The 16,142-nt window shown below is 48.1% G+C and overlaps 1 protein-coding gene across 1 annotated transcript; it reads left to right on the forward strand.

The window, feature by feature from the left end:
• Positions 1-1,107: 1,107 nt before the first annotated feature.
• abcg4a (ATP-binding cassette, sub-family G (WHITE), member 4a) lies at positions 1,108-14,727 on the forward strand (the record flags this gene model as incomplete). Its single annotated transcript, XM_084474095.1, has 14 exons — positions 1,108-1,336; positions 6,703-6,820; positions 7,633-7,765; positions 8,049-8,099; positions 8,360-8,505; positions 9,486-9,609; positions 10,658-10,772; positions 11,539-11,678; positions 11,913-12,011; positions 12,760-12,928; positions 13,474-13,574; positions 13,680-13,838; positions 14,219-14,337; positions 14,502-14,727. 14 exons carry the CDS (start codon positions 1,108-1,110, stop codon positions 14,725-14,727), a joined length of 1,929 nt encoding a protein of 642 aa, XP_084330221.1.
• Positions 14,728-16,142: the final 1,415 nt, after the last annotated feature.

The following is a 16,142-nucleotide window of genomic DNA, read 5'->3' on the forward strand; positions in this document are numbered from 1 at the left end:
TATGAATAATAACAATCTCACCTTGGATGCGTAGATACTAATGTTATTAGTTTTATTAATTTAACACAATCAATATGAAACTGCATACTTTTACCACAACATTGGTGCAACATTGGTACAACATTGGTGCACTGCACAGCGTTTGAGTTCAACAGTGCATCTGAGCATTCTCAATTGAGTTAAATTGATCTATCCATCACGTCACATTACTGGACATTTATACGCCATAGCCTACATTACCTCAGGAGGTGCTTTAGCTCGGTGTGTTCCTTCATGATCGCCAAGACGGTTGGGCCGGGGCAACCAGAGCAGCCCTGTTCTCCACACACACACACGCACGCACGCACGCACGCACGCACACAAGCACACGCACATGTACGCACGCACACACACACACACACACACACACACACACACACACTCAGATCCCCATCCCGTCTCCAAAAGCCAGTTCATAGCGGTGTGTGTAATGAGATCATGCCGTGCACCTAACCTCTTAACAGGATGTCTGCGATCAGCCTAACAGCATTCAGACCATCGCCTAGTGTGTTCACACCGAAGCAACAGTTATTCTTCTCCTTTTCCAAGATGGCCTAACCGCCTTTTGAACGTTCTACCACCTTCTATAAACCAACTGGCTCAATTTGAGTTTGATTATAACACCTGCTTCTACGACCAGATCCCACTTTACTGGAAGACGAAGAGTAGAGCAGAAGATTTATGTTTCCACTTTGTTTGGGACTTTTTATAGTTCTTACTTTATCCTTTTCCTTTGTTTAAAAATTTAACTGCTTTGGCAGTGTCCATGTTTATTTTCCATGCCAATAAAGCTCTTTTGAATTGAGAGACAGAATTCATTAATGTAGACAAAAAGCAGACACGAGAGGGGCAAAGACAGAGCAACAGACAAAGCAGTCAGAGAGAAAAAATGATAGAAAGACAGAAGTGAACTTACACCACCTCAGCTAGAACCGTCGTCCGGACGTTTCCATGACAACGCCGAAACAATATACTCAAAGAAAATAATATTTCCCTTCAGCTGAATAAGTGGTTAAAACACGCAATTGATCTCCCCCCCCCCCCCCCCACCCCAGGCAGGCTGTCAGTATGGCGGAGAAGGCCCTGGACCCGGGGCCCGTCAGCATCCCCATGGAGGAGACCAAGGTCCCCGGGGGGGCCCCGCCCGAGGCCGCCCTGCTGGTCCACCTGAAGAAGGTGGAGAACCACATCACCGACGCCCAGCGCTTCTCCCACCTGCCCCAGCGCTCTGCCGTGGACCTGGAGTTCACCGAGCTGTCCTACACCATCCGGGAGGGGCCCTGCTGGCGGAGGAGAGGTACTGCACGCCGGACTCGCACTCTTTCACACACACACACACACACACACACACACACACACACACACACACACACACACGCGCACACTTGAAACACACAAGCACCAATACACACATACAATAGACAAGCATTCACACTCACACACATAAACACACACGCACACACGATCACATACGCAAACACACACACATACACACACACACACACACACCATAGGCAAGCATTCACACTCCCATAAACACACAAATTCACACACCTGCACAAATACACACACACACACACACATGCAGAAACCATAGGCACACACTCACACACCATAGACACATACACAGACACACACACACACACAAGTACAGCGTTGGTTTAAAAGCATGAGAAAACACTGTCTGTGTTGATCAGTATCAGCTATTTTTGAGAGGTGTTGAAAAAAGCACCTCTTTGGTACATGCAGGTTTTTTTTCCCCGTCTATCCAATTAATGACAGACATATGCTCGCGCACACACACACACACACACACACCCACACACACACACCCACACACACACCTACACGATATACTAACTCAGACACAGACACATGCACATATACACGCATACACAAATGCACACACACACATACATTACACAATCCACACAACATGAACTCACACACAGAAACATGCACACACATACACAGACACACACACACACACACACAAACCACACACACACACACACACACACACACACACGCGCGCGCGCGCTACATTAACTTACACACAGACATACATTACACAATCCACACATTAACTCACACACAGAAACATGCACACACATACACAGACACACAAACACACACACGCACACACACACCTACAAACTACATTAACTTACACACAGACACAGGCTACACAGTACATACTACACTAAGTCACACACACACACACACACACACACACAAACACACAAACTCAAGCATAAACTCAAATCGCTGCACTGTATCAAGTTGTGTTGCTGCTGCTGGTGCTGTGCTGTGCTCAGCAGAATTTAGACGTGGTAAATAATTCACTCCTGCTGTCCGACGTGCTCCCCCCCCCCCCCCCCCCCCCCTCCGTCCCCCGCCCCCCCCCACACCCGTCCCACCCCTACTCATTCAAAGCAACGTCCGGCTTTGGTAGAAGGAAAAGGCAGTGATTGATCCGTGCATTAATTATGAATGGTATTTATTCTCACCACACCTATTAGAGGAGGAGACGTGCAGTCTACCTATCTCTGGCTGAGCCCCAGCCACCTGCTGGTGAACACTTCTTAGAGCACCGCTTCCGTCTACCTCAAAGCACGGCTCTGACACCTCAGTCAGGTGGAACCGCTGAATTTACACCTCTGCGTGCGGGACCTTGGCGGAGAGACCCACGTGTTGCTCACGTCAGGGAGGACTGCCTGTCTTCGCTATGTGCCCTATGGCTCCTCCTCTAGGAGTGGCCACGTGGATCTTCGCAGATCTTTGCGTTTGCATAAGACGCAACAGTGTGATTTGGTCTTTAGGCGGGTTGGATTCCCTACCCTTCCCTGCGAGAACAACCCCGCGCTACCAACGTATGCACCCGTGGTGGCCGTGTAGTGACACACATTGGATGAATAATAGCCACCAATGGATTATAAGGGCATATCTCATACCCACCCACTAAACTGGGTGTGTACGAGGGAACATGTTTACATCGTTCACACAAGCTGTCCTCGTGACGTAGGATACATAACCTGCTGCATTATGCACCCCCTCTTTCTATTTCTTCTTGGCGTTTCATATGCATAAAGAGACAGGGAAGTCTTTTTCTGTTTTTGTTTTGTTTTTTCCTTCTGTGTGAAACCCGAGTATGTAGTCATGGACTGGGGCTGACACAGTGAGTGAACAGAGTGATGGCCGGGCCAGCAGAAAGGAATAACAGGAGATTTCTCTGCACCCGCCCGGTCGATATCGCAGCCTCTTCTTCTACGTGTATCGAAGCTTTGTCTTCCTCTGTCTTCTCATCGCAAAATCAATCCCTGTTGTTCCTCTGTTGTGCCCGCTCCTCAGCATAGTGCTTCTCCTCTTCTCTGAGACGTGCAAAGGTTTTCTTGCCGATTGTTTAGTTAGGATTTTTCGTTTATTTGGTTTATTTTTGCTGGTGCAGGATTATTTATAACAGGGCCTGTATTCCAACATCTGCAATCCATAGGTCATGGTTAGAGTTGGTGCGAGGGCAATCTCAGACAACATTGGCTATTGTCTGACAACGATTTACCTCCAGGGAAAACTGGCAATATTTTGTTGGGTGTTGGTGTCGAACAGATAATCTGGCAAATACGTCTGTGTGCCAGTCATTGATTTCTATATTCTTTGCTCTCCACACAGACTGTTTACCTGCATCCAACTGAGGCCTGCACAAACGTGATTGGTCAATACCACTCAGACTATACAAACTTCTCACAGCAGTTAGTGTAACCATAGCCCCCCTTCGCTGTGTTTGTGTGTGTGTGTGTGTGTGTGTGTGTGTGTAATGTTGGTTATGTGCTGTGTGTGTACGCAAGTGTGTGTGCATGAGCGTGCGCACGTGTGCATGCGCTGTGTGTATGCGTGTGTGCTTCTGTCTGTGTGTATGCGTGTGTGCTTCCGTGTGTGTGTGAGGTGTTGCATGAGATGTTGTGTAACGTGTATCTAATGTGTGTATGTAATGTAGGTTATGTGCTGTGTGATGGCATGCGCATGTGTGCGTGAGCACACACGTGTGTGTGTGTGTGTGTGTGTGTGTGTGTGTGTGTGTGCGTGTGACGTTGTCTATGAGGTTGTCCATGTGTGTACCAGCGATGTGTTCCCACAAATCTTTATGGAGGACAATAAAGAATGAACTGGAAGGTGAGGAGGGGGACGAGGCTGGATCAAGGTCACCTTCAGATGGTCTTCATGCCGGGTGGTGTTCAGGCTGACGGAGTCTCACAGCCCTCCTTCAGTCTGTCCTCATGTCGCTCTGTCAGTTGTCAAAGCATGTCAAACAGACGTCATGGCGGTTTCATTCTGAGAGAAACGACACTTACAACAGTAAGCGGTGGGGTGTTCTGGATTGTGTGAAAAACAATCAGATAAAATGGAGAGGAGAGAGCAGATCGGTGGGGGCAGGGCGGGGGGATGTGGAGGGAGGACGTGCAATTCTTACATGCGCCAACATTACCTGGGAACACTGCGATGATGTCACAACTAGACGAACACTTAGTGAGTCACGAGGTGTAGGCTCCTTGCCGGGGTTATGAGTCACAAGGAGGGCTCCATGCTGGGCTTATTTTGGAGGGGGTGTATGTCCGGATGGGCATAGACGGGCAGGGCAGAAGGGACGTAGGGGGGGGGGGGCAGAGAGGCCGGCTATGATTTCATCGCGTCCCATAAAGCAACACTCTGTCATTATGAGGAGGCAGAGGAGGAGAAGGGAAGAGGGCTGGGTCAGTGATGGTATATCTGGCAGCAGGTATGAACCCCACAACAAGGCGATTCATGCGTATCAGAGCAGAGATTTCAAGGCCTCTAGCTCCACCTAGAGAGGGCGGAACATCATGGGACAAGGGACAGTGGCACCACGGGCCGCCTTTGTCTATAGACTGCGTCCCCTCCCGAGGGAGAGGCCATTACGATGTCAGCCCCGCGTTGGCCCAGCGAGAGAGAGAGAGAGACAGAGAGAGAGAGAGAGAGAGACAGAGAGAGAGACAGAGAGAGAGTGTGTGGGAGGATGGATTGTAGGTGATCTGGGACACTTTTGCATATGGTTAAAACTCGCTCTGCGAGGGCTTTGATGCGTCAACGCTTCTGTGTAAAAGTCTTTCATTCTCTTTAATTCGTGGTCGTTATTCACAGAGGACCTACAGCCCGTTTCTCAAGCCACTCCACCGTGGCTGATGAATTTGTAATGGGTTAAGGATAACGTTCTGTGGGCAATCAATTGCATGTGAACATTTCCCCTTAACAAGTGATTGTCAATTGTCAAAAGTCAATTCCAAGGCACAATTTTGCGAGCGACCCATCTCGCCCAGGCCCAGCGAGGTCGTCCGCTTAATAAAACCGGCCACTGCCTGTGTCGCTGCCCGTGTACAAGTGTGTGATTGTGTGTGTGATTGTGTGATTGTGTGTGTGTGTGAGTGTGTGTGAGTGTGTGTGTGTGTGTGTGTGTGTGTGTGTTATATGCATGTGTGTGCGTGTGTTTGCATGCATCCGAGAGGGTGTGTGTGTTTGTGTGTTTGTGTGTGTGTGTGTGTGTGTGTGTGTGTATCCTATTGTGTGTGTGTGTGTGTGTGTGTGTGTATCCTATTGTGTGTGTGTGTGTGTGTGTATGTGTGTGGGCTTTGTGTCAAATGCGTGCGTATGCGCTTCCTTGCGTGCATACGATTGTGTGTATGTGTGTGTGTGTGTGTGTGTGTGTGTGTGTGACGCCTGTTTGTCCCACGCGGACTGATGCACCGGTATTAGCATACTGGGAGGTCAAGAGCGTCCGACTAGACGTGTGTTTGTATGCGGCGCACGTCAAGGCCAGGGGCCACTGGGGCTGACGGGGGGGGGCCGCTGTGATGTGTGAGCGGTCGGTATGACTGATGGACAAGCAGGCGGGAGGACCACGGCCCCGTTAGGACCACGGCTCGTATACCATACTGCAGCCTGCACTGTGGCTCAGCGCTGTCATGTCCGCTGGGACCCTTAATTACACACACATGCACAGACGCACGCACACACACACACACACACACACACACACACACACACACACACTCAACACACACAGAGACACACCCCAGACGTAAGCCAAGCCCCCCCCCCCCCCCGCCCCTATGGGCACTTCTGAAGAGTATAGACTAGGGAAATGGAAAAACACTTACACACACACACACACACACACACACACACACACACACACAGCTGACTTAAACTATTAGAGCAGCAGACGTCCAACCGTCAGGGGTATTCGAGGTGTTAGTGAACTGATCTTCTACACTGTGCCAGACGGAGCACACATTTTTATCAATGGGAAAAAGGTGCCACTGAAGTCAAGTGACCATTGAATCGTTTCGTTGTACTTGGAGCTCTTATTTTTGTTTAATTTGGACAAAACCACCGTCATCGATTTACCTTCTTGCCCAGGATTTTTCGACAGGATTAAATCTGATTTGTGTCAATGCCGTTTACTTTGATTTATTCTCTTGAGATGTGATTAAGCAGTTTATTGGGGTCGTTGTTAAGATAAAAACTGCAGCGAAGGGTGACTTATATTTATATATATATATATATATATATAATTATATAATATAATATTATATTAAGCACATCTGGGTTTGGCGTCCATTGGTTTAATGGAGCCTCCTTCTCTCCCAGGTTACAAAGCGTTGCTCAAGTGCCTGTCCGGACGCTTCAACAGCAGGGAGCTGATCGGCATCATGGGGCCTTCAGGGGCCGGGAAATCCACTCTGATGAACATATTAGCTGGCTACAGGTAAGGCTAACCCTACAGGTCACATACTGGCTGGCCAGAGGTAAGGCCTAGCAACAGGTAACATACTGACTGGCTACAGGCTACAGCTAAGGCCTAGCAACAGGTAACATACTGACTGGCTACAGGCTACAGCTAAGGCCTAGCAACAGGTAACATACTGACTGGCTACAGGCTACAGCTAAGGCCTAGCAACAGGTAGCATACTGACTGGCTACAGGCTACAGCTAAGGCCTAGCTACAGGTAACATACTGACTGGCTACAGGCTACAGCTAAGGCCTAGCTACAGGTAACATACTGACTGGCTACAGGCTACAGCTAAGGCCTAGCAACAGGTAACATACTGACTGGCTACAGGCTACAGCTAAGGCCTAGCTACAGGTAACATACTGACTGGCTACAGGCTACAGCTAAGGCCTAGCAACAGGTAACATACTGACTGGCTACAGGCTACAGCTAAGGCCTAGCAACAGGTAACATACTGACTGGCTACAGGCTACAGCTAAGGCCTAGCAACAGGTAACATACTGACTGGCTACAGGCTACAGCTAAGGCCTAGCTACAGGTAACATACTGACTGGCTACAGGCTACAGCTAAGGCCTAGCTACAGGTAACATACTGACTGGCTACAGGCTACAGCTAAGGCCTAGCAACAGGTAACATACTGACTGGCTACAGGCTACAGCTAAGGCCTAGCTACAGGTAACATACTGACTGGCCAGAGGTAAGGCCTAGCTACAGGTAACGTTACAATTAAAGCCTAAGCTTGAAACACTGTCCGTGTTTTTGTGTGATACGTGTATCTGTTACCAGGGAGACGGGGATGAAGGGTCAGATCCTGGTGAACGGGCGACCCAGGGACCTCAGGACCTTCCGGAAGATGTCCTGCTACATCATGCAGGACGACATGCTGCTGCCTCACCTCTCCACCCGCGAAGCCATGATGGTGAGCTCCTTCAAACTCAGTTTAAGTTTTCTATAATACAGAATGATCAACTCTATCTTATGCACATGATCTATTAGTTAATTGAAAACATTTATGATCGTTTTTTAGCCCAGGGAAGTCATTCCGGGCAGGAAATTATACAATCAGAAATAGAAGAACATTAGGAATTACCTGTGTATTTTTTTGTTTTGTACTTTCAAAATGAAATGATTGTCAGGATTTCCACTTAAATGTGCAATATTCCTACAGTTAAATAACAGAGGTCACACTTCCTTTCTGTCAGGTGTCTGCCAATCTGAAGCTGAATGAGAGCATGCAGGTGAAGAAAGCACTGGTAGGTTATACCTTCATTGGTCGTCCGCACCCTGTCACGCTTATATATGTTGATCGTTTATACTCTGTATGTATATAAAACCTAACAAGCCTCCGTGGGTGTGTGTGTGTGTGTGTGTGTGTGTGTGTGTGTGCATGCGTGTGTATGTGTGTCGTGAATGCATGTGTGTGTATGTCTGTGTGTGTGAATGCGTGTGTGTGTGTTTGTGTGTGTGTGTGTGTGTGTGTGTGTGTGTGTGTGTGTGTGTGTGTGTGACCCAGGTGGATGAGATCCTGACCGCCCTGGGTCTCCAGGAGTGCGCCCAGACCCGGACCATCTCTCTGTCGGGCGGTCAGTGTAAGAGGCTGGCCATCGCCCTGGAGCTGGTCAACAACCCCCCCGTCATGTTCTTCGACGAGCCCACCAGGTAGGAGAGCCCTCAGGCGTTGAAAATGTAACATATTCAATTAAAATCAGGTCAAGTTAACTTTATTGTCAGACCGACCGTGCAGCGGGTTACATAGATAGAGGACCGAAATTGCATTTCCCCATACTCCAAATGTGCCATTAATATATTAACCACAAAACTGTGGAGTGTAACATAATAATATAGTAACATAACAACACAATATAGTAACATAACAACATAATAATAATAAAAAGACCACAACAAATAAACACGACATATAAAGACAGACATTACATTCATTATACTGAATAGAATATTGAGTGTTTTGAAGTAGTTGCGGTGCAAATAAAGGTGCAAATATGAACATGTTAAATTTGAACATGTTAAATTTGAACATGTTACCATATGTAATTCTACCATATGTAATTCAGCTCATCTGTTCAGCCCACCATGAGGGCTGAACAGATGAGCTGAGATAAATCAGATGAGATGAGACAAGGCACCATCAAGTATGATCAGAGGAGGGTGTTGTTGTGCTGAATGAATTGAAAATCGGATTGAATCAGAAGCTCATTTGGATGAGAGGAGCACAGTGTACGGTTCATTAGCCAGGACCCGCTGGTTGTCTAACAGGCTACGGTGCATCAAGACAGAGCTGTGTGTGACGTGTAACGGTATGACCCATACCTCATGTCTCATCCTCAGTTAAATGGAACTGAGAGTCCTGCTCAAAGAGAAATCATCAGTTTTTTCTGTTATTATTATTTATTTGTACATTAGTTTGTGTTTTCATGTTTGACTTCAGCATTTTGAACACTGATGGAATGAAGCATTGAAACCAAAAATGTGAATCAGTCAGAAGCACAGTATAGTCCGGCACAATGCTGCGTCGCATCCACCACATCATTTGCCCACCCCTTAATACCCCTAATACCCCCTTGACACCACTCCTCTCTGTCTTCTCCTCCGCCCGTCCCCCCCGATCGCCTGGCCGCCAGTGGCCTGGACAGCGCGTCCTGCTTCCAGGTGCTGTCCCTCATGAAGTCCCTGGCCCTGGGCGGGCGCACCATCATCTGCACCATCCACCAGCCCAGCGCCAAGCTCTTTGAGCTCTTTGACAAGGTACAGTCTGGCCGAGCCCGCCCAGCGTCAAGCGTGGACCCGCTGTGCCAAGAGCCGCCTCCTTGTCAGGATGAGGTCTTGATTGACATGCCAGCACGACCAAACCACACAGACCCGTACACAGGGAACGGTATTTTTTTTTACAAAAGCTGGCGTGAAACAAACGGATAATGTGTAACGGGTAAAGAAACAATAAAAGATATGAACATTTCTTTGACTGACAATGCTGACAGCCAATCAGAATCATATCCTCAAGTTCCTTAAGACACTGCGCTGCATAACTTGCACCATGCGTCAGACCTTCGTGGTTCAGTTTCACACGTCGGTGGCGCGGTGTGAATGAAAGGAAGAGGCAGAGACATGACAAGGTGTAAGCGCCGCATGGCATGCGTCTGACCTGCCCCGTCCTGCCTGGCACGCAGCCCAGCCACTCCTCCCTGAGTCATCTCCTTGGGACAGACAGGGATGCTGTGTGGCCTCCTGTGTTTGATTTCCCTGACACACGCACACGGCGTGTCAGCGCGGTGGACGATCCATGGCTGTTGTTGTGTCAGCGCTTCATGTATAATTCATAGACGTTGGGTTGTCACTGTGTTCTGTGGGTTCCCCATCCCTGGGACTTATTCGCTCTTGTCTCTCTTCCCTCTCTTGCTATATTCCTCCTTCCATCCCTCCGTCTCTCTCTCTCCCTCCCTACCTCTGTCCCTCCTGCCTCCCCCCCTATCCATCCCCTACCTCTTTCTGTTTTCCCTCCCTCGCTCTCTTCTCCCCTCCCCTCTCCTCTCCTCTCTTCTCCTGTCATCATTTCTCCTCTCCTCCCTCCCCTCTACTCCCCTCTCCTCCCCTCTCCTCTCCTTTCCACTTCTCTCGTCTCCTTTCCACTCCTTTCCTCTCCTCTCCTCTCCTTACCACTCCTCTCCACTCCTCTCCTCCCCTCCCCTCTCCTCTCCTCTCCTCTCCTCTCCTCTCCTCTCCTCTCCTCTCCTCTCCTCTCCTCTCCTCTCCTCTCTCCTCTCCTCTCCTCTCCTCTCCTCTCCTCTCCTCCCAGCTGTACATCCTCAGTCAGGGTCAGTGTATATACAAGGGCACTGTTCCCTATCTCATCCCCTACCTGAAGAACCTGGGCCTGCACTGCCCCACCTACCACAACCCAGCTGACTTCAGTGAGTATGGGAAGTATGTTGGGGGAGTGTTTGCACATGTGCATGCATATCCATATGCCACTGGTTTCAGCTCAGACTAGGCTAGATTATATTGTATTATATTATATTGAATTGAATATATTATATTTGATATGGCTAGGCTAGGCTAGGATAGGCTTGATCAAATCAAATAAAGATTTGGTTTCCACACTTGGTTTCCAAGTGTGAGGGGCGGAGTTATGCAGTGTTTCGTTAGTTTTGTTACAGATATATTCTACTGGAATTCAATCTATCTTGGTTCTCAAGTGTGAGGTTTCCCAGCCCAAGTTGGTTTCCCGGCCCAGGCAGTGTGCACTGTGCTGTGCTATGCTAGGCTAGAATAGGATAGGCCGGATTAGGCTTGGTTCGATTTGATTGGATTGGATTGGAGTAGAGAGTTATTATATTGTATTGCTACATTCAGGATGTGAACCACCTTATATCTTATATCTGGGGCGGCAGTAGCTCAGGAGGTAGAGCGGGTTGACTGGTAACCAAAAGGCTCGATCCACGGCTCCTCCTAGAGTGTACCGGTGTCCCTGAGCACGACGCCTCACCCTGCGTGCACCTGACGAGCTGGCTGTCGCCCTGCGCGGTTGACTCTGCCGTCGGTGTGTGAATGTGTGTATGAATGGTTGCTTTGGATAAAAGAGTCTGCAAAATCCACCGGAATGTAAAATGTATAAATCTGTGCCCGGTGCAACCGGCATGGGCCCGACGTCATGTGACTGTCCCGCGTGTGTCCCAGTCATCGAGGTGGCGTCGGGGGAGTACGGGGACCTGAACCCGGTGCTGTTTGAGGCGGTGCAGGGAGGGCTCTGCTCCGAGGAGGGCAAGAAGAACTCGAGCGACGAGAGCGACTCCTTCTGCCACTCCACAGGTTACAACGTGTGTTGCACACGCACACGCAAAGGCACACACGCACACGCAAAGGCACACATACGCACGCTCACACAAGCACACGCAATCACACACACACACACACACACACAAGCACACACACGTATCTTCTGCTTTACTTTACTATACTATTCTTTTTTTTTTATTACTAACATTTTTCTCAGTACTACTACTACTAACAGTTCTCATTGATCATGAATGTGCTGTTAATGTGATCCCCAGGACTATGGAACCATGGAGAAACGCAGCTTTGCCACCAGTACCTTCACACAGTTCTGCATCCTGTTTAAAAGAACCTTCGTCACGATATGCAGAGACGTGGTATGCCAGGAACACATTCATGGTTTATCCACAGCATTATGAATACAGTGCATTACGCTCCCAGCCCTTCACGGAGGGATCCCTCTGCTGTCCTCGTTCTCTGGGGTTTTCCCCTTGGGACTCGGGGGGGAGGTATCGCTTGCCCTTATATCAGTGGTTCACAACCTTTGACTTCAGGTGTACCGCTTAATTGTAACGAGGGGATGACCTTTGGTGCATCACCTCATATGCAAACGGTAGAAAATAGATGAATACACATGCAGAGGCTGAGCCGAGAGCGCCTGCCCCCCCCCCCCCTTTATACATCATTATTGCTGCAAGTAGGCCAAGGCCGCTGCGAAGAAGTGTAAAGTAAAAGTCAGCAAAGTTAAAATGGAAAAAATGTGATGCACAAAGCAGCACTATTCTGAAATAATAATAATAATAATAATAATAATAATAATAATAAATAAGCCAAAATACTATATATATATATTTTTTTTTTACTATATTTATAATATATATTTTTTTCTATTGTAAATCTGTCTATTTCAAGAATAAAAAGGTACCACCTGCAGTACCCTCACGACGACATAAATGACTCGGTGTTGGGAGGGTTCACAAAACGGGGGGGCCTTTGAAGTCCCTTGAGCCTGGTAACCATGGCAACAGGCCATTCGGATCGACCTGACCGGACTACAGTGTGGCTCCACCCGCGGCCGCCGGCGCTCCCGCGTTGACGCGTGGCACCTGCTTGTGTCTCCCCAAGGTGCTGACCCACCTGCGCGTCATGTCCCACCTGTGCGTGGGCGTGCTGATCGGCCTGCTCTACCTGAAGATCGGCAACGACGCCAGCAAGGTCTTCAACAACACGGGCTTCCTCTTCTTCTCCATGCTCTTCCTCATGTTCGCCGCCCTCATGCCCACCATCCTGACCTGTGAGAGACTTTGACGTTTACGTTCAGGGCATTGAGCAGACGCTTTTAACCAAAGCGACTTCACAATAAGTACATTGGTCCGAAGACGGTGAAACAAGTGAGGATGTTCATAGGCCCAAGCCGAGCGTGGACGATGGCTAGGTTAACCAATTCCCTGCATACAACAAGCTAGTTGGGATGAGATGCTACACTACTGAGTGCTTTTTAAATTTATTTTTAATTTTGAGTGCCTTTGAGGGACTTTGGTCAACTGTAGCGTCAGCACTTTGATATATGATACCTACGCTAACTGCCGGCACTTCCGCTAATATAAAACTATTACGTGTATCCGTATTGTTATTTGCGTTCTTGCCAACCTTGCACTTCTGAGTAGAGCCAGGCTGCACTCTGTCCAGTTGTTTTTCTAGGCTGAGCGACATTTCAAAATGTTTTTGGAAATCCTCCAATTAGGTTTCAGCCTCACTGGAAAGTGGCGTTGGTTAAAAGCGTCTGCTAAAAGACTTCATGTAATGTGTTTTCCCTTCGTCTTCTGCCCTTTGCTTCAGTTCCGCTAGAGATGTCCGTGTTCCTGAGGGAACATCTCAACTACTGGTACAGTCTGAAAGCATACTACCTAGCAAAGACCATGGCGGACATACCGTTCCAGGTGACTCTTACGAGGACGTGCCAGCGAATATAACCGTCTACATGAACAAAACCCCAAACATGACAGCAAACTCTCTTGTCTCTCCCTCTCCCGTCTTTGTGCTAGGTGCTTTGTCCCATCATGTACTGCAGCATCGTGTACTGGATGACGGAGCAGCCCCCTGAGGCGGTGAGGTATCTGCTCTTCATGGCTCTGTCCACGTCCACGGCCCTGGTGGCCCAGTCCCTCGGCCTGCTCATAGGGGCAGCATCTACCTCCCTGCAGGTACCACCACCATGCATATCCAGTATGCGTAAAGTGCTGCTACTTTTTACTGTTACTTTATTTTTATTTTGTACCCAGAGGTATTTTGTTTTGCTATTCTTAGGAATGCACATTGGCCATTGCACATTGCATATTGGACATTGGACATTGGACATGGAATATTAGGGGGCTCAGTCCTTACAGCAGTGACCCGGGTTCGATTCCTGCCCGTGGTCCTTTGCTGCATGTCTTCCATTCTCTCCCATACCTTCCTGTTATACTCACTCTACAATAAAAGGATAAAACCTTCAAAGAAAATCTTTACTCATTCATTTAATGTCATTGAAATGTGTTTCAATTGTTGCGAGTAAGTGAGTGAATAAGCCTGTTTTACATCCCAGGTGGCCACGTTTGTGGGTCCGGTCACGGCCATACCCGTCCTGCTCTTCTCGGGCTTCTTTGTGAATTTCGACACCATTCCCAAGTACCTGCAGTGGAGCTCTTATATATCCTACGTCAGGTACGTTGTCATGAGGTTACAACCATTTCCAAAACGCAACAAACTGCAAATACATTTTTTGGTTGACTTTTTCGAATCATTTCCCCAATGAAAAATGAGTATTTCTTTTGTGTACTTTTCCCACACTGACGCTGGTGGATTGACGGTTGTCTGCTTCGGTGCAGGTATGGATTCGAGGGCGTCATCCTGTCCATCTACGGGATGAACCGCTCCGAGCTGGAGTGCCCGGGGGTGGTGTGTAAGTTCCAGAAGCCCGAGGAGGTGCTGCAGCTCCTGGATGTGGAGGACGCCAAGCTCTACGTGGACTTCATAGTCCTGGGTGCGTTCTTTGTGATCCTCAGACTGGCCACCTACCTGGTCCTGCGCTACAAGGTCAAGTCAGAGCGCTAGCACTGGACGCATGGACGCGGTAATATATATATATATATAGTCTTATTATTTCTGATCGCAGACATGAGGTACACAAGCACACACGTACACGGAAACACACACGCACATACTACATGCAGGCTTGCACAGATAGTTAGACACACACACACACACACACACACACACACACCCTGACATGCACATAAGAACAACTATGTAAAATACATGCTGCAGCATTACTCAACCTGTACAGTTCATAATTCACTGGTATAGGAGTGCAGTGTGTTAGAGGGGTAGACTCTGAGCTAGTAGGTTTTTATCCTCGGTCAAGATTATTTTAACCCAGACAAATACACCAAGATGTTAGCAGTCTTGTTTTTATCCTCTTACGCAAACAACTTTGTTTTCCCACCAGAACTTTTGTTAAGGGTATTTCATAAGTACCGGCCAGTAACTCTCCACGAATACTGTGTTAATGCACTGCAACTATACATGTACCCCGCGAGACCAGAAAGCATGTTTACTTGCGGTGGGGAATAGAGTTGTTGTGGTTTTGACGTGGAGACGTGGCCATGCATTGAGGAGAATGGAAGCTCAAGCCACGGTCCTCGGAAGAGACGCAATAAACCTGCTTGAAGTCAGGCGGACTATGGCTTCCCCTTCCATCTCCCCCGTGGTCACTCCCGGGTACACCCTCCGTGGGAAAGCCCCGCAAGGATTTGCACAAGTCAATGAACCTTTGTTCCGACTTGACACAATGGAACACTGGACAGCGATGAGAAAGTGACACTATGGCAGGGCCCGGTACAAGAGTATCAAGATTGGACACCTTTCATAATACTGAACTAAGGCTGGTAACCACAGGAACCTAATCGCCGCTCAAGTTTGGTAAGTATGTGTTAACTGATACATAGACAGCATTTTCGAAAAAAAGCCACTCCACGTTTCGTCTGCACAGGACATCAGCAAAAAAAAAAAAAATTGGACTGTGAGCGGACATAAACGTTGATTTTCATGTGTGTCATCGGGATTCTTACAGAGGGGAAAAAAAAATACATGGATGTTATTTAGATATGGATTAGGTGTCCTTGTATATGTTGAGCTTCAAAACAGCGCAGATGCAGTGTGTCTTAAAGGAAGAGGGCAGATATTGCCTTGTTTTTAATCACAGCCTACAGTTGACCTGACCCTGAGTATACAGCCCTTTTTACTTTTTAATCCACACATGAATATCTTCGACGAGGAAGAAAACCTTTAGTTTGAGTTACTTTGAGTATAAAAAAAAAAAACAGGCTTGTTCCACAAAGGGGCCAAGTCTTCTCATCCTGGACGTATGCGTTGAATGTGGGTCAAGCTCAAATGCAATAGCCAATGCTAACATGTTGTCGTTTGCGTAAAAAAGCAGTTTTTCTGACTTTGGACTCGCTCCTTTCGCT

This window comes from Micromesistius poutassou, assembly GCF_964030765.1.
Source record: "Micromesistius poutassou genome assembly, chromosome: 10".
NCBI lineage: Eukaryota > Metazoa > Chordata > Actinopteri > Gadiformes > Gadidae > Micromesistius > Micromesistius poutassou.